Below are 18095 nucleotides of genomic sequence, written 5' to 3' on the forward strand. Positions count from 1 at the left end.
CTTTGTGTGCTGTGTGCTTAGATTCGGGCAGACAAACAGTGAGTTGGGGAAGCCAGTATTACCTGCAACACAGGGTAAAAAAAGCAAAGCACCCAGAACGAAATATTTTCCAGGCTAATATGAGTTATTGACATTTGTCTCCCAGCCATGGAGTTTCCGTCATCAGCAATTCTCCTCCCTTTTTCCACAAGGGTAGTTCAAACATGAAAGGCAAAATATCCTAGTTTCAGTGGTCTTCATTTCATTAACAAACCAGAAAGAGCCTCAATGTCTGCAAAGTCTCGTGAAATGCACGTGCTTGTACTACAATGGCAAAGTTTTCAGATGAATGTATTGTGTTCACCAATAACAACCGGGCACTGGTGTGCATTGTCAATTTAAATAAATGCGGAAAAATACTAGCTGTAGTGGCGCCTTTTGCGTGTGGCAAAAATAAATGTGGATAAATACAGAAAAAATGCCAAAAAAATAAATATGGATAAATACAGACGGAAATGGACAAAAAATAAATGCCATAAAACCGGGAGCCCTAGCTGTAGGCATTGCCCACAGGGATGTGTGCCATATCGACTCTTCACTTTGTTTAGCACCAAAGCACGCTGCCTGTAAAAAGGGGGGGGGGGGGTGCGTGCATGTGTGTCTCTCTCTCTCTCTCTCTCTCTCTCTCTCTCTCTCTCTCTCGCTCTCTCTCTCTCTCTACAGGGCCTCCAAGGGTGGCACAATAAGTGCTTCAACCCTTAGAGGCTTTCCCTGGCCACGGTACCTGTAGTACCATTCACAAGAGACTGATCTGTTAACAAAGAGTGGCAACTGGGTTTGGTTTGCAATGCCTTTTAGGGAAGGGCCATAGGCCCTGGTTACCTGTTTGGCAGAAACCCTGGACACACTCAGTCAAAGCACAACAGCAGTTCAGCAAAAAATGGGGGCAACCATGCAAAAAGAGGGCACTTTCTTACAGCGGATACAAATTTTTCTCACCATACTGGGGACAAAACCAACCCCCTTATCGAAATTGTCACTATCTGAGTCAGCGCCTAAAAGATTGTGCAAAATCTGGGCCCTACCACATGGTAGAGACAAAGTAATACAATCAAAGGGTTGCCAACTGGCTGTACACTGGTGGGATCAGGGTATGGCCTCACTTGAGGTTATGATGGATTCTGCTCGGAGTTGGAGAGCACAGTAGGTTATGAATCCTCCTCTGGTATCTGCACTGTGTCAATGTACGAGTAACTAGTGCAGCATGTGGTGCCGTAACCAGTGTTTGACCCGAGGTTGGTTCAAGGATCAAGGACAGCACAGGTAGTTGACCCGCCAGCAGAAGTCCGACAGAAGGCCCCTAAGGGTCCTTCAGACCCAGAGGCATGCCAAAGCGAAATGTTAAAGGATGAAAATTGCACAGAATGGACTCCATAGAGGCCTCCAATTGCTGTGATGTCATAGGCAGACTTGGAAATCAAGGGTGCATTGGGACTAGACTCTGGATTTGCTCAGATGGAGAGCAGGAGCCAGACTGGGTGGAACACTGACGACCTTGCATATTTTCTTGAGTTCGAGAGTTGTAGCAAGGGGTTTATTTGCACTTAGATTTTTAACCTTATTTCTACACTTACCAGAAGACTTCAATTGTGACAATGAATACCAAAGGAACGATTTTAGGAGAGACACAACTATCCTTTCTACTTCAACCGGTCACAGAGTGGAGTCTGACAATGTTTGGCGACATACAGCCTTACCTCACTGACTCATATGCCCGTCAGATTCATCTAGATGCAGTCATCACAGGTCCTGGAATCACATTCCGACAGCAAGCACCATAGGCATACTTCATAAGGGTCCGACAGATATCTGTTTACAATAGTCCCTACACAACTTAAACACTGTATTCTATGACCGGGGTGAGGGGGTTAAGTAGTAGCTCTGGGTCCATCACTGAAAGCATGTAAAGGAAGAACTAACGTCAGCTTAAACTGGTGCACTTATATGTGGCTATGCCCGTCATGTCAGAGCAGCACAATGTTGGAACAAAGTTGCACAATACCACCTGCCAGTTTGCAGGATTACTGCTTTAAAGTTTCTGAATCCAGTTTGTTGCCTGGTGAATATGCATAAGAGGAGAGATCTGCGATTAGAAGTATCCATGAGAAGCTGATACAGTGAACAATAATAAATCCAGCAGGGAGGTTTATCAGTGATCAAAGACATGTTCTGGTGGGGTTTTCCCCATTCAAAGTTGAGGATTTTAATAAATCTGGATTATAGCATATCCAGTAAAGTTACAACTATCATTTTGTAGGTGAAAATCTACTAACATTTGTTAATAGTGAATTAAAAGAAACTTGTCATGCACAATGGCTATTTATCTATGGGCTCCATATTTACCCTTGTACCATGAACGGTTAGTGGGCACAATTCCTTTCTCTACAAGACCCAAATGGTTTGTTTAATCCAATATCCAATTTTGCTACCAATCGTCCTGAAAGGTTGTCCTGTAAGGCGCAGCTACAAAACCAAAGATCGCTGCAGACTACAAGAATGGGTAAAAGTACTTTTCTCTTTCAACATGACTTTGGCTTTTCTACACAATAAAACACCCCGCAAAGGCATCTACTTAGGCAAGCTGGCTCAAAACGTATGTCATCCAACTCACTTCTGCTAATGCCACTTGCATGAGTGGCAAGGGGAGCTATTACAACATGACGCACCACTGCCCCTAAATATTTCACTGTACAAGCTCCATCAACACATCAGGGTTACATTTGTCTTGGAAAACAGCCTGAGATTCATTACAGAGATACAAGGAATATACTGTGCATGTGTGTTCCGGGCGTTTATTATAGCAGTTTCCTGAGATGCACCATCGTAGCAATACATAAAGTAACAAATGACTTCGAGAAGGCACTAAACACATTAACATTGTTTACTAAGTACTACATTATAAAGTGTTCAACAGTAAAAGTCACATTTGACAGGATGCCTTGATCTACCCGAAGACATGTTTACACAGTTGTGCACAAGCTGCTAAATATACAAGCAAACATGGCTATTTTACTGCTAGCTATCCTGGCGAGAGTACACATAAGGTCCTTTTCTTGTAAAGTTACCTGGCATATCTGCTTGATCAATCTGTGCCATTGTTATTAGGTGCCTGTTGATCAGTTCCTAGAAAACAGACATTTATAATTAATTTATTCCAGGTACACAAACCCACGTGTTTACAATCCTGCTTTCAAAAACATGACGTACCCATCAGATGACAATACTGCCCAACCTAATACATGGTTGCATGCTGTCTTTACTTAACGTCAGTCATTTAATGCATTTGTTGCCGACATATCATGAACCATAAAAAATGAAAAATTGGTTGCTAACGAATCGTGAAGTTAAGGCAGGAAGCAGATATAGGAATAGCAAGCTACTTACCTTCAGGTATTGCTCTTTCGGGTGATACAGTATCTAGCAACAGATTTTTCACCTTTGAAATATACCCCAGGATGCCAGAGTGGTTCCAACGGACTTTAACAGCAGTTCCCCCGAATGTCGGCAGGAGGCGTTGTGTGACTCTACATCAGCTCCATACCAACCTATGTGACAGAGCGGAGTGGCATATAAGCACCACCCTTAATATATAGTTTCTTGTCTCTTTCCATTTTAGCACGCTCATTCAAGCAGTGTAGTGTGTTAATTTAAAACTTGATGACTTTTAGATGTTAAAAAGGCCAACCCATAGACCAGGAGAGGTGGAGGGAGGAATCTGTGCTTACAGTATCCATCAGAAAGAGCGATACAGAAGGTAAATGACGTTCTTCTGAGGGGTACTTCTGGACACAGGTTTCTCACCTTCAGAATAGAAACCAAAGCAATATCTCCCAAAGGTGGATGGTCTGGGGAGTAGATTCAGGCCAAATCTATCCAGCAGGACCGAGCCAATTAAGTTATCCTGACAGATCAAGGCAGTAGTGCTCCCTGAACGTACCCACATTGCACCCTAGAAGATATCAGGAATGGTCTCTCATTGTGCCAATATAGTGTTAGTGGACTTGGCCCTGGTGGAATGGGCTCTCGGGCACCTCAGAGGGCTGTAGCCATGGTGCCTCAAATCTTAATGAACTACCCTGAAAGAATGGGTGTTTGTGGAGAAGATGGAGCCTCCCGCAGTATACACCTTGAGACCTCAAGGAACACGGTCTAAGAGTTTGTGACTAAAACTGGGTAAGCCGCTTTTATTTCACAGCAATAGATACCCGGTCACAATTTAAAAAAAAGTAGTAACCCCCATTTCTTCAACTCAAGAAAGGGGAGAACAATGATATCCCTTAAACACTTATGGAAAAGCACACAATACTCAAGGTCTCCAGGAATATATATTGGTACGTTAATTATTATGGTTTTTGAATAGCGCTACTAACCATACAAATGTGGTCTTGGAGTTCTACAGAGAACTCAGAAGGCGCTGCCCGTTGGTGCGCCTATCACAGCTGACCGGACTACTGGTGATGGTGCTGGAGCGCGGCTGCGAGAGGTCTGGCTGGGACCTACGGTTCGGCCTGCCATTAGTGGCTGGGTGGTGGTACATATGGCAGCAGCCCCGAGTCTCGGGGCCTTGACCCTACGCACAATGGGTTAAGGAGTGTGTTCCTGCCCCTACCGGCAGACAGCGGAGTGAACGGAGTCTAATACCCCAGGGGCCGGGCACGAAACAGGCTGGCGGCCCGGGAGTAGTGACATGGCCTGGACCTGGAAATGAGCGTTGTCGAGCGCTCCCAAAGAGACGACTGTGGGGCACTGCCTGAGAGGGCCTAGCGGTATCATCTACCTCTCTTGCGGGGGCACTAGTGAGGTCTCTGGAGAACTTGCGCCCAGGACTAGGCAGCGGATCACACAGTGAGGCCTTGTGCAGCAGCCAGGGGCCGGTGAGTGCGGCCATTATGCACCGGTGAGCAGATAAAGGTCACATTCGGACTGCACTATTGAGCGGCGTGAATTGCTAGCGCCCTGATACTTGGAGATTGCCTGGGGGATGCCCATACATGCCTGCAATAAACTGCTGTGCTCTCCTAGCGGCCTGAGGGTTGCCCCCTCCCCCACCTCATATTTTGTGTTATTGATCGATCTTCTGCTGTGCCACTGCCTGCCGACTAGGACTTCATAGTGGATCCTCGCTTTGCCCTGGGGTATGTGCTGGTGTGCGTGGTGGACTGATTTGGGGTCAAAAGCCTAAGTGTGATGTTCGTTGCACGGCGGGGGAGCTTATGGTATCTGCGGTGTGGCCTGGACCCCTTGAGAGCATGGGCAAGGTGGATATAACCCACCCTAAGCTGCAGTTCGAGCAGCGTTAATCGAGGCATAAGGAGGGAAGAGCCGACATGGCTCTTGTGGGGCAGAAGGACACTGCTGAGGAATCTGAAGGGCACATTTGTCAAATTTTGATGGCCATGCAGAAAAGCTTGTCCACTATCGATGGTAACATTTACTCCCTGGCCTATCGGAGGGACCGCATGTCTGAGCACATTGATAAGCATGCTGAGTGCCTGGATATGGCGGAGAGGCGGGTGTCCGAAGTAGAGGATGCCCAGATGGAGACAGATAAAGCCCAGAAACAGATGGGGAAGCTCTTATGTGCCCTGCAGGACAAGGCAGAGGATTTGAGCCTAGATCGAGGTGCTGTCATATCCGCATTACGGGAATTCCTGAATCTACAGCCATGGGGAATATGGAGGTGCAACTCTTAATGCAACTTAATGGTTGCAACACATTCTCGGCCATGTTTGTTGTCGAGTGCGCCCATCTCTCCCTCGGCCCAAGACCATTGAAGCGAGCCAGGGAGTTATGGGACCTCCAATTCAAGGGCTCTTTGCTCTTCCTTGACTTTACCATGAAGGTGCAGGAGGCAAGGCAGAAGTTTGCACTTTTGAAACGTCGGCTGCAGGAGCGTAGCCCTGGGCTATGAAATGCTGTACCCGGCCATACTAAGGGTTATCATGAATGGCAAATCAAGGATATTCATGGACCCTAAGTCTCTACAGAATTCTGATGGGCGGAAACAAGATATGGGGGAGCTGGCCGGCACGACTGGCGGCGACTTATTGGAGCAAGATTGAGATCACTGTAATTTGGTCCTCTTTCACTTATTCTAATAGGTATGTTGTAAAGGGTTTGTCGATCGAGGCGCACTAGAGGTGGTCGGTAAATGCCTGGAGTCTGGGAGGTTGCTTCTACGAGTTTGTTCAATGTTGAGGACAGCAGTGTTTGAGACATATATTGTGACATGCACACCATTATTCTCTGCTGACTTGCTTCGTCCTAGTTAGGAGGCCCTAAAGATGGCTAACAGGTGACTGGCTACTTCTTATTTCTGAGTTTGTGGGAATCTAAGCGCTTAGCCGATAACATCCACCCCTGCGTGTTACCCACTGTATGGCAATATGCCAGAATTTTCTTCATTTCGATGCTATAATCTTTGTTGGAGTATTTTTGATATGGTTGGGGAGGGGGAGGGGGGGTGGGGGGGCATCGAGTATGCCAAGTTGGGGTTTGCATAGCGTGTGTAGGGGCGGGTTTGGGAACATAGTCATTTTTGTTATTGCAGTGTGCATATGGTACCTACGTGCTTATCGAACAATGCATTACTGCCCGGGAGAGAGTTGGAGACACATGGCTGATATAGATGGCGCAGACCTAGTAATTGTAGCTCGGAATGGCGCAGGGCCAGGATAACAGAGTTAGCTTTTTAACATGGAATATCAGGGGTCCTTAATGATTTTAGAAAACTGCGTAAAGTGGTTGCTAGTATTACAGGACATAAGATTGATATCTCTCTGCTGCAGGAGACACATCTGCCCAGGGATAGTAAAATGCTCACACGTTTACACGGTCTCTTTCATGCGCCAGGGTTCACTGTAAATGGCAGGGGGGTGCTCACCTGGGTTAATCCTAGATCAGGGATTACACTAGAGGCGCTCTAGGTGGACCATGAGGGCAGGTATGATATATTTAAGTGTCAGGGGCGAGGTGTAGACTTGCACATAGTAAACATTTACAGAACTAACTATGACAATCCACAATTTTACAATCATCTGCTTAGGCGCATGAATGGGGAGATCACTCTGCCAAAACTATGGGGAGGGGATTAGACCATTCCAGGGGCCGTGTGCGATGCTGCTACTCAATCAGACTTGTTGGGTGTCTGGCAGATGCACTCTTCGGCGGTGGAGGGCTTCACCCATTACTCAGCCCCGCATGACCTCCATACTAGAATCAATTATTCGTTTATCTCTAGATCCTTGCTCCCTCATGTAGGAGAGTAGGGTCTGCAATCCTATGATCACCCGGACTTTTTGCTTTTGTTTCACTGGTTTACGACTTTCTCGGGCTGTGGGCCTGCCAATCAGACCCACAGCCTAGCTGTTCTCTCGCTAAATTGATATGTGTACCTTAGGTGCATTACCCAATTGGAACTGGGCCACCCTGTCAGACCCTGTAACTCAGGGCACCGGTGTACCCAGGGCCTACCAGGGGCTGAAGCATGTATTATGCCACCCCTGGATGGCCATCTAAATCTGACACAACTGGCTGCACGACAGCTGGGGCCACGTGGCATACTCGCCCGTTGCTGTAGGTGTAGTATCCCTATACCTAACCTTAAAATGGACACCCGAGTTCCTCTCAGTCACTCCTATGGCAGGCCTTGACAATCCTGAAGGCAGAGTGCATGGAACCGTGTGAATTCGGCTCTGGCACGAGCCGAGCCCGGTTGCAGCTTGCGGAACCAAGATCCAATGGCTGTTCCATGATAACGCGTATCATATCGGTAACTTCGGTATCGCGTTATCAAGACATGTCGAGTAAGGTGTCATACGAATCGGGATGCTGCCCCCTCACCAATTCTGGCGACGAGGTTAGCATTCCGCCCTTCTAGAGGGACACGACATGTACGTAACTGTGAACCCCGGTTAAAGTTAACTGAAGCCTCAGCTCCACAAAAAGGACGCTGCCACCACAGACACGAGTCTGACCTCCTGCTGCTGGGAGTCCTTCCAGCGAGGAGAGCTTGGACAAAGGGTTTCCTGTCAAGGGCGGTGTTAGCACCGTCCCAGACAGGGTTTGTGTATTCTGGGTAGGTAGGGCTTTGCAGGAAGGTGACTGCGGAGTGGCACCCCGGTGCTCACTACGCATCTGCCGGCTAGAACCAGTTCCAGGGGCGCGCAGCCCCTGACCTGGGGAAAGTCCAGCAGGGGGAGAAGGGTGTAACTACCCCCCTTCCTGGTCCCACCCTTAGGGCAGGACCTAGTCATGTACCCACCCCTTTCTTTAGGATAAAGGCCGGAGCAGGGACCCTTCCAAATTAGATCATCTTTGAATCAAGAATACTTTCTACGAAAGGACTTCGAGACTCTTCTCAAGATTTCTCCCTTGTGGCTAAAGAGTAGTCACCCTGCATCAGCAGGCACCATCTAAGAACTCTGCGGTTTGCTGCAAGTCCTTCCTCAAGGATCCGACGACCCAGCTCGACGAGAACCGGCTTCCCTGGCACCTCTGACCTCTACCCACGTCGTCAGCTCAGCTGTGATCTGTGGGTGTGACGAGACCTCGAGGGACCGGCCATCATCAAAACCTGCACGCTTTCTTAATCAGCACGACCATCGAAGCAATTCTCTGGTGAGTGCTCTGGGGTCCGAGAAGCCCCGACTCCGAGTAGCTCCAGCACCGAAGTACAGTCTCCCAGCATCTCCACGATCTGCGTGGGGCCCTTCTGCTCGCTGCTCAGCACGTTGTCTGGTCACTAGCCGCTGGCTTGTGCCCTTCTTTGACGACATCCGACAACCAACGCTGCTGGTCTGGTTGCTCCAGACCGGCCCTTGCTCCCTTTTCCAAGAGGAGCACCCCGGACCCTCCTGGTCCACTCAAGACGCCATTTTAGGCCCACCACGTGGCCCTGAAATCTGCCAAGGCTTGTTGCCCCAATCCTGGGCCCAGCGACGCCGACAGCATCAACCTTCGTGGGACAGCTCGCACCTCCATCCTGGTCGCCGACAACGCCTCCGGGTCCGTGAGACTGCAGAGCCTAGCGTCGCCCACTCACCTAGTCGAGGTGACGGCCATCCGGTGCCTTCCTGGTACCCTCTGACTACTGGCTAGTAGTACGAACTTGGTCCCCTCTGCTTTCAGGTATCAACGATCACTGATCCAGGCTTGGATCTCTACGAACTATTCATCACTGGTCGCCGGCCAGCAACTCCTTTTCTTCCGGCTCCTGGCTCGTCAGCGAAGACCCCCGACGCCTGTAAGACTTGTGCAGCCGCAGCCCTCGTGGCTAGGTAACTTCGGCATTTCGGTGCCTGCATAGCCTCCTTACTCTAGGGTCCCGAGTCCCTCGCTTCCGACTTGCCTTATCGGGTCCGCCCGAGACCACTAAACTTTCTGTGCCCTCGGGCACTTGTTTTAATTGTGCACTTGAAGTATTTTCTAAGAGCTTTTTGGTCTGTGCATAGTACCCTGTCCTCATAAAGAGTACAGGGCTGTTGTGATTCTAATAAATATACTGTTTATTTTCATAACACTTGTGTGGTGTCCTTTCACTTGGTGTTCAAGGGGTATGTGATGGTATTACAGCTGGCTTAACACGCCCTCTAGAGTTTAGCCCGAAGACTGCTCGTATCCACGCTACTAGGATAGCTGGTCTAAGGTTGACTTACAACCAATCACCATAAGGGTCGTTTGGAACGATACATAGTGGTCGCTAGAATAGCGAACGCTGCATATCGGGCCAACTTCTCACACCTCAGATACGCACTTGCTCGATTCTCCCCCGCTCATTTTACAACCATTCTCCAATAATGTTGGACATTGAGAGCCCACAGAAGAGGACTGCTCCCTTTGCATGGCGGTTCCCACCATGTTCCCTGCTATACAGTGTTTTTAAATCTGAGCTGGCAGAGGCCATAGAGAGTTTTTTTTTAATGAATATTGTCTCTGTTCGTCAGTTTTTCTCACTGTATGGGAGACTATTTAAAGTTTTTATTAGGGGCATAGCCATGTCTCAGCACTCTGGGGTCCTTCGCTCTATCAGGAGACATTTGGTTACTCCTGAGGATCGATTGGCCGATCTGGAGCGAGCTGTCCTGGCAGGCGTAGATACCCAGGCCACGGAAGATTTGAAAAATGCATTGAAGGATTATCACAAAACTGCTCCCAGCGAGGTGAAGCACATGGCGAAATACGCAGTTGCTAAAACATAGGGGAAGGAAGAGAGGCCGAGTGCTGCGCTGGCGGCCCTGCTGCAGGACAGGCGGAGGCGGGAGTCGGGCAGTGTGACTGAGTTGCGTGCTGCGGGGGTGAAGTACTGAGGGATATCAGCTGGAATAGCTGACCGGTTCAGCCAGTACTACTTCGATCTGTATCACTCTAGAGCGGTAGCTGATGTGGCAACAATCCAAGAATATTTAGAACACATTCAGATACAGTGTTTGATTAACACAGGGAATGCCAAATGAGGCCGTTGTATTCTAGTGAGGTACTTTCTCCACTTAATGCAATGCGTGTTGGGAGTGCTCCTGGAGGACGGGAAGATGCCCCTCCCCCAATGAGAAAAGCCTTAGTAGTTACTTTATTGAAGCAAGCTAAACCCCTTAATGAATGTTCGTCCTTCAGGCCTTTGTCACTTCGTTATGTGGATACCAAATGTTTGCTAAAATCTTAGCTAACTGGCTTGCCCGCTGGTTCTGCTCTTGGTTGGGCCGGATCAATCGGGGTTTGTGCTAGATGCGTAATCTGTTTTACAGTATCAGGAGTGTGTTTGGGGCGATGCAGCATATCAAGCCTGAGATCAAGGCTGCTGCGGTTTTTCTCGACGCAGGAAAGGTCTGACTCTTGAGTGGGCCTTCTTGCGTGCTATGTTGAGACAGTTGGGGTGGAAGAGGTTTTTCTTCAGCTGGTGGCGGTTCTATACAAATCCCCTGTAGCCAGGGTAAGAGTTGGTGACATAGTCACTGCCCCTATCAAGATGGATTAGTTACTTACCTGTAACTCTAGTTCTCTTCCAGGGGTATCCTCATCAAAGTCATAAGCATTAGAATATTCCCGCCCATGCGCGGGACCCCGGAAACACTATATTATATGTGATATATATATATATATATATTTATAAAAAACATGCAATAGCAGCCAAATAACATCAGAACTGAAATATGCTGTGAAGAATTTCCACCATACATGAATAATAAGCATTAGAAACATGAGAAACAACACCAAAGATTCTTTAGAAACTGTTTTAATGCTCAGAAAGCAGTAGAAATTCTCATAACTCACTGGAAGCATAGAAAGCTCCCAGGCTGCATTGCAAACACAGTCTAAAAAGACTGAAAAGCTAACCTGTAGCTGCATAGCAATAAACGGACACCGTGCCTTTAAGGCACCACTGACCCCCTGTATCCCATCATGCCTCAGGGGGGACAGTTAGGTCAGTTCTTTTCGGAGACTGAAAACAAACCCAGTAACAAATAGGTTAACCATATCTCCTTATTAAAGAGTATCCTTTGCCCGGGGAGGCGGGGGGGTTGCTTATGACTTTGATGAGGATACCCCTGAAAGAGAACTAGGATTACAGGTAAGTAACTAATCCTTCTCTTCCAGGGGATCCTCATCAATAGTCATAAGCATTAGAATAGAATAGCGAGCCTCTCCTCTTCCCTGCGGGCAAAGGAATGATAAGACAGTAATCTCATCAACAAGTCTGAGTAGGCTATAGACTACCCAAACAGATTCCTCAAGGAGGCTTGCCCTACTTGAGTATCGGCCCTGGAATCAGATTCGAGACAGTAATGTCTCGTAAAGGTATGAACCGATTTCCAGGTTGCAGCCTTGCATATTTCTGACATTGGAATGTCATGCAAGAAAGCTACTGTAGCGGCTTTCCCTCTAGTGGAATGCGCTTTGGGAGACCCCAACAAAGGCTTGCCTGCAAGCTGATAGGCCAATTTAATGCAAGAGACAATCCATCTGGAGGTGGACCTCTTGGCCGCTGGAAAACCTGTCTGCATAGAACCATAGTTCACAAACAGTTGATTCGTTTTCCTAATCCCTTTAGTCCTTTCCAAATAGAACTTGAGCACCCTTTTAAGATCTAAGGAGTGCAGTGACCGCTCGGCTGGGGTCATAGGATTTCGGAAAAACGAAGGGAGGGAAATGGACTGATTTATGTGAAAATCAGAAATGACTTTAGGCAAGAAAGATGGATGAGCCCTTAGGACTACTCTATTGTGATGGAAAACCGTATATGGTTCTTTCGCACAGAGCGCTTGTATCTCACTTACTCTGCGCGCAGAGGTAATCGCCACCAAAAAAGCTGCCTTCCAAGAGAGATGTTGTAAGGAGGCCTAGTGGATGGGCTCGAAAGGAGGTGACATTAACCTGGATAGAACCAGGTTCAATTCCCGTGGAGGAGAAGGATTTCGCACAGGGGGATACACTTTTTTCAACCCTGGAGGAAGTCCTTAACCACTGGAACCTGAAAGAAAGAAATCTGATCAGGTGATTTTCTGTATGCTACTATGGCTGACAAATGCACCCTAATAGAAGTATACTTCAAACCAGCAGTTGCCAGGGAAAGGAGGTATGGCAAGATGACGTCCTCCTGCCCTTTAGTCGGATCTAAGTGATGATCCCTACACCATAAGTAAAACCTTTTCCACTTGAACGCAAAGGACGCTCTCGTGGAAGGCCTCTTAGCCTCCTTTAAAATGTTCATGCATTCGGGAGGCAAGTTCAAATGTCCATATTGCAGGACCTCAGGAGCCATGCTGTTAGGTTCAGTGATGGGAGGTTGGGATGCATTATCCTCCCGTTCATCTTGCTCAACAGGTCCGGCCTGCAAGGGAGTCGTCTGTGTGGACACACAGACAGATGTAGAAGGTCCGGGTACCACCACTGCCGTGGCCAATCCGGAGCTATCAGGATCATTTCCATGTCCGACCTGAGGAGCTTGGATACTACTTTCGGAATCAGAGCCATGGGAGGAAACGCGTAAGCGAATGTTCCTGACCAATCCATCAGGAGAGCATTCCCCTGCGTTCCTGGCCGGTGGAACCAGGACGCGAAGGCGTGGCATTTGGCGTTTGTCGTCTGCAAACAAGTCTATGGTTGGACGACCCCAGCAATAAAAAATGCTCTTCTACCACTTCGTCGTTTAGCACCCAGTCTGGCTGATCTTCGAAGTGCCTGCTGAGTGTGTCTGCTTTAATGTTCAACTCGCCTGGAAGGTGCACTGCCACTACTGTGAGGCCTCGAGAGAGAAGCCAATGCCAGATTGTCTGAGCCTCTCGAGAGAGTGGGCGAGATCGTGTGCCTCCTTGTTTGTTCAGATAGAAGATGGTGGTCGTATTGTCCGTCTGAACTAAGACTGAGTTGGACTCAGTTCAGTTCAATAAACTTTATTCGGTTAAAAAGCGAGTAACCATAAAAGTAACAAACATATATACAAAATACAATTGTTACAGGAGATACAATAATTACTTCTCATAAATAGTAATGCAGTGAGGTAGGTCGATAGGGAGTCTAGGATGTTTCAATTTGAGTTTGTTTCCTAAATTTAAAAACAGTTTTTAAATAATTTAAAATCACAGTAACAGTTAAAATCGTGTCCATTTTCTGTACTTCTAAAAAGGCTGGGCGGCATCTGGTTAAATTCATGTTTTTTAAAAAAGGGACTATGGTTTTCCTACGTATAGCAGTATAAAATTTGCAGAAAAAGAGGATATGCATATCAGATTGTTGTGACGTGCCGTCACACAAACAAGCGGGCAAAATGTGATTCCAAGAGTTCATAGATGGGAAAGACACTAATCTAAAAAATATACAAAATCTAAAACGAGTTAAAAGAAAACGATCATAATTAGTCATGGACAGGGATAAATATGGCTGTACAGTATTAATCTCACAAAGAGTAGAAAGGTGAGAGTGTACTGTGGGTTTCAAGATTTCGACTCTCTTCCTCTTATCCAGCAAGTGGTTCAGGCAGATGGTTTTTAGTGTCTTCCTGGGAATATTGTCCATTGTGGATGGGTCCGAGAAATATGAATGTAAACCAATCTCGGTCAAAAAATGCTTAACATATCCCAGCCATTCCATTCTGTCCGCATGGTCCAAACTGAGGGTGTCACGTAGCAGGGCCCGATTCATGACACATTCGTTAGTAGTCCATACCCTGTGCCACAGTAGGATAGGTTGAATTCTGATAATATCCGTTATGTAGGGTTGGCCAAGTTCAGCGTGACAATTAAATGTGGCAGCACACTGAGGAACTGCTAGAACTCCCCTCAGAAATTTGTTCTCTACCAGCTGGATTTGGTCGACATTTGCGTATCCCCACAAGCCTGAGCCATACATAGCCACGGACAAGCATGTAGCTTTATAAATGGTTATCATTTCCTTTATCGGTTTCCTGCCCAATTTTCTAACGAAATTCTGTAAAGCCATGATCGTTTTCATAAATAAAAGAGTTCTAGCCTTAATAGCGCTTGTCCAAGAACCTGACTCATGGAATAAAATGCCCAAATAAGAGAAGGTTGGGGTGTTATCCAGCGGCACATTATTTAAGAAGATACGCTTCATTAATTTACCTGGTTTTAGGCCACAATTCATTGTGAAGGTCTTGCTACAGTTTACCAGTAGGTCCAGGTTCAACATAAATTTCTCGAAGCTGACCACTAGTTTCTGCAGGGCACGTGGAGTGCGTGCAATGAGTACTGCGTCATCCGCATACATGAGCGCAGGGATTTCCCTCCTCCCCACCCTGGGCATATCCCTACACTCCTGCAGCAGATGACGCTCGAGCCCATTGATATATAAGAGGAACAGGAAAGGTGCCAATACGCAACCTTGCCGCACTCCACGGCCTACACTAAATTGTCTGGAGCATTCACCTCCCCTGCCATAGCGAACAGAGGCTGTGGCTCCACTGTAGAGTTCCCTCAAAAAACAAATGATGTTATTGTCCACCCCCAAACCTTTCATTATGTCCCACAGTTTTGAGTGTGATACACAGTCGAACGCTGAAGAAAGGTCGACAAAAGTAAAATACAAGCGTTCAGATTTGATCCTTATATATTTATGCTGCAAGAGCATTAGGTTTAACCCTTGCTCAATTGTACCAATCCCTTTTTGAAAACCAAATTGCAAATCACTAATAATATCATTTTCCTCTGCCCAGCTTTGGAGTCTTGCCAACACAACACGTCCTAAGATTTTTACTGAAGAATCAAGAAGGGAGATTGGTCTGTAACAAGCACAGCTATTCCTATCCCCCTTCTTGTAGATGGGAACAATGACTGAGGTGAACCAAGATTCTTTCAGACCCAGTGAGAGAGCTGCATTAAAAAGTTGTACTAACATTGGCCCCCAGATTTCAGTATTAGCTTTAAATAGGTCTGCCGGAATCCCATCGGGTCCGGCAGCCTTACCGCATTTTGTAGATCCCAAGGCTAAAAGCACTTCATCAATTGTTATAACCAGGTTGTAACTCTGTTGTACATCCAGGCTAGAGTTAAGACCCCCACCATGGATGTCTTCCTGTGCTTTGTAGAGGTTTGAAAAATGGTCTACCCATTTGTCCTCGTCTATTGCAATCTCGATTCGCGCCGTGTGAGTTTCATAGGGAAAGGGGTGTTAATCGCTTTCCAAAATGCAGCGGAATCTTTAGATTGCGCGGCCTCACAAAGGGAATCTAATGCATCCTTGTTCAACGCGGTTTTCCTTGCTCTCAGGGCCTGAGTATATGTGTTCCTGCACTCTCTTATTTCATTTTTATCCCTAAGGGATCTGTGTACTGCATGTTTTAGGTTTTTCAAAGCCCTTGTACATGCAGTATCAAACCAGCTTTTGGGCCCCTTGGCTCTGCGTTTTGCCTCCACCCTTAGGCTGCTTTTTATATTTGCAGCTATTGTTCCAAATTGCTCAATAATTTGATCGTTAGTGGAGCTGTCACTTAGGCAGATCCTAAAATTATTTGAGCATGCCTCCCAAAGTTTCTCAAGGAAAGTTGTGGGGATTACTTTACTCCATTTTAATGTGTACCCATTTTGTCTCCCAAGGACAACATCAACCGCTGTCTCTACTCGAGGCGCGGCCGTCGATGGGTCTGGGAACAAATATGCTACCTTAAGAGATTGTGGAAGGTGGTCACTTATGGGTAATTGGATATTCGTAACCCCCAGAAGTCTGTGATTGAGATTACTGGAGGTAATAATAAAATCAATAGTTGTCGATGAGCCTCTCCCAACAAAAGTAGGCGCAAACGGTGTGGGTTCTGGAACAAACTCATTAGCAAACCCCAGATCAAACATGAATAATAATTCATTAAGTAAATCCCCCATCAGGGTATGTTCAAAGTGTGTTAAGTGCATGTCTCTTTCTGTCACTAGGCCACATAGGCCCTGATTCCTTTTAGTACATAGTGAACAATTAAAATCCCCCCCCATATAATTATCAACTCCCTTTCATTTCTATCTACCTCTAGCTGAATTTCATCTTTAAGCTGCTTCATTACGATCAGAATATCGTCTCTCGGGACATTATTATAAAAATTAATGATTAATACCACAGATCCTTTATAATTCCGTAAAGTAATGATTTGGAAGTAACAGGAATTTAAATGACAGTGAGCTTGTTTAATTTTAAGTTGATTAGAAACAAGGGTTGTCAACCCACCCTTAGCTCTTCCAAAATGACCTCCAACTGCTGGAGTAAAAAAGGTTCTATAGCCATTTACATGGATTGATTCCTGTATCCAAGTTTCTTGGAGGGCCACTATATCCTGACCGTCTATTACTAACTCCCATGCTGGATTTGTGATTTTTTGCCTAAACCCTGCTATATTCCAGTACAACAGTGCACAAGAATCATTATCTTTCTGGATCAAGCCTTCCCCTAGCTGTTCCCCTCCCCTGTTGTTAATATCATCTATGGGGGATTGCATCTGTTCCAAGATGTTACTGTTACATGGTGACAAACTGTCAGTGCTAGGGGCCTTTTGTGGGGTTGGCTGATCTTGGGGATGGCCACACAAGATCTCAGTACTTTCAGGGGGAACCAACTCCTTAATAGCAGAGTGATCAACTAGAGGAAGAACCATTATCCCAGCCAGAATTTCTTGAGATGTCTGAGCTTGTTGTCAATCTACCCCGTCCAGACCACTAAAAATCTGGAAGCGATTTTGGATAGGTAGATTGTACATGGGTGGGTGGAACTCTCTGTTAATCCACGGTCTCCCTTGCAAATGATTGGGCTCGGGATATGATGGATATTGGCTATTTATAGGGGGGTATTGGTAATCTGTTACCTGGTATCTGGGATAGAGCCCCCCCCGCCCTTTGTGTATGATTATGGAGATCCTGAGCGTTTGCATAGGTAGGATAACCCATCGAAGCTGGTGGCCCCATTAAACCGGGCATATCCCATGATCCCATGTTTCTAAAACCCCGCGGTCGGTATGATGTTTTTTTAAATAGCTGCCTGTTCCGACCCTGTTTATTATAGTCTTTAGATGGAGCGTAGGGATAGAAGTAGGATAAAAGATGTGTGGAGATGGCATCGCTGCTACCAGCATCGAACCAGTCTCCAATGTGCCTCACGGCCCTATAATCCTTGAAATTGATGACTATTACATCCCCCCTTCTATCCTTAGGTCTAACTCCCACCCAGTGGGCACGCCTTACACTTAGAATTTCTCCATGGATGGATGCGGGAAGCGGTCTGTTGTCTCGGAGCCAGAATGTAACCTTGTTCCGTAAGGCAACATGATCTTCCCATTTGCCTGCAGGTAGTTCAGGGACCCCTGCCATTACGATGACAAAAGGGGCAGAATCTGGGGGTAAGTCTATAGTGTGGCTTGGTTTTTCTACGGGAGTAGCTGGTGGATTCGTATTTCTCGGGTTAGTTGTTAAGGGGTCTTTCCTACCTCCCTGATTCTGAGATCCCCGAGGTTTTTGATTTTGTTCTTTAGTTACTGGGGCCGCCAGCTGGATAGCAGGCGGTTGCAGTGTGGGAGTTGATGGCAGAGTCGTTGGGCTATCCACTCTTCCCTTTTCTTGCACTAATTTCTT

General features: G+C 46.8%; 1 protein-coding gene across 2 annotated transcripts in view; it reads right to left on the minus strand.

Annotated features, from left to right (window-relative positions):
* Nucleotides 1-18095, minus strand: part of PAN3 (poly(A) specific ribonuclease subunit PAN3) — a 1023990-nt gene that overhangs the window by 624870 nt on the left and 381025 nt on the right. For both annotated transcript variants that reach the window (XM_086935164.1, XM_086935165.1), the window contains exon 10: nucleotides 3105-3162. In XM_086935164.1, the coding sequence (XP_086791290.1) occupies nucleotides 3105-3162 (58 nt within the window). The remainder of the gene's footprint in view (nucleotides 1-3104; nucleotides 3163-18095) is intronic.

Source organism: Lissotriton vulgaris, chromosome 8 (genome assembly GCF_964263255.1).
Source record: "Lissotriton vulgaris chromosome 8, aLisVul1.2, whole genome shotgun sequence".
Lineage (NCBI taxonomy): Eukaryota > Metazoa > Chordata > Amphibia > Caudata > Salamandridae > Lissotriton > Lissotriton vulgaris.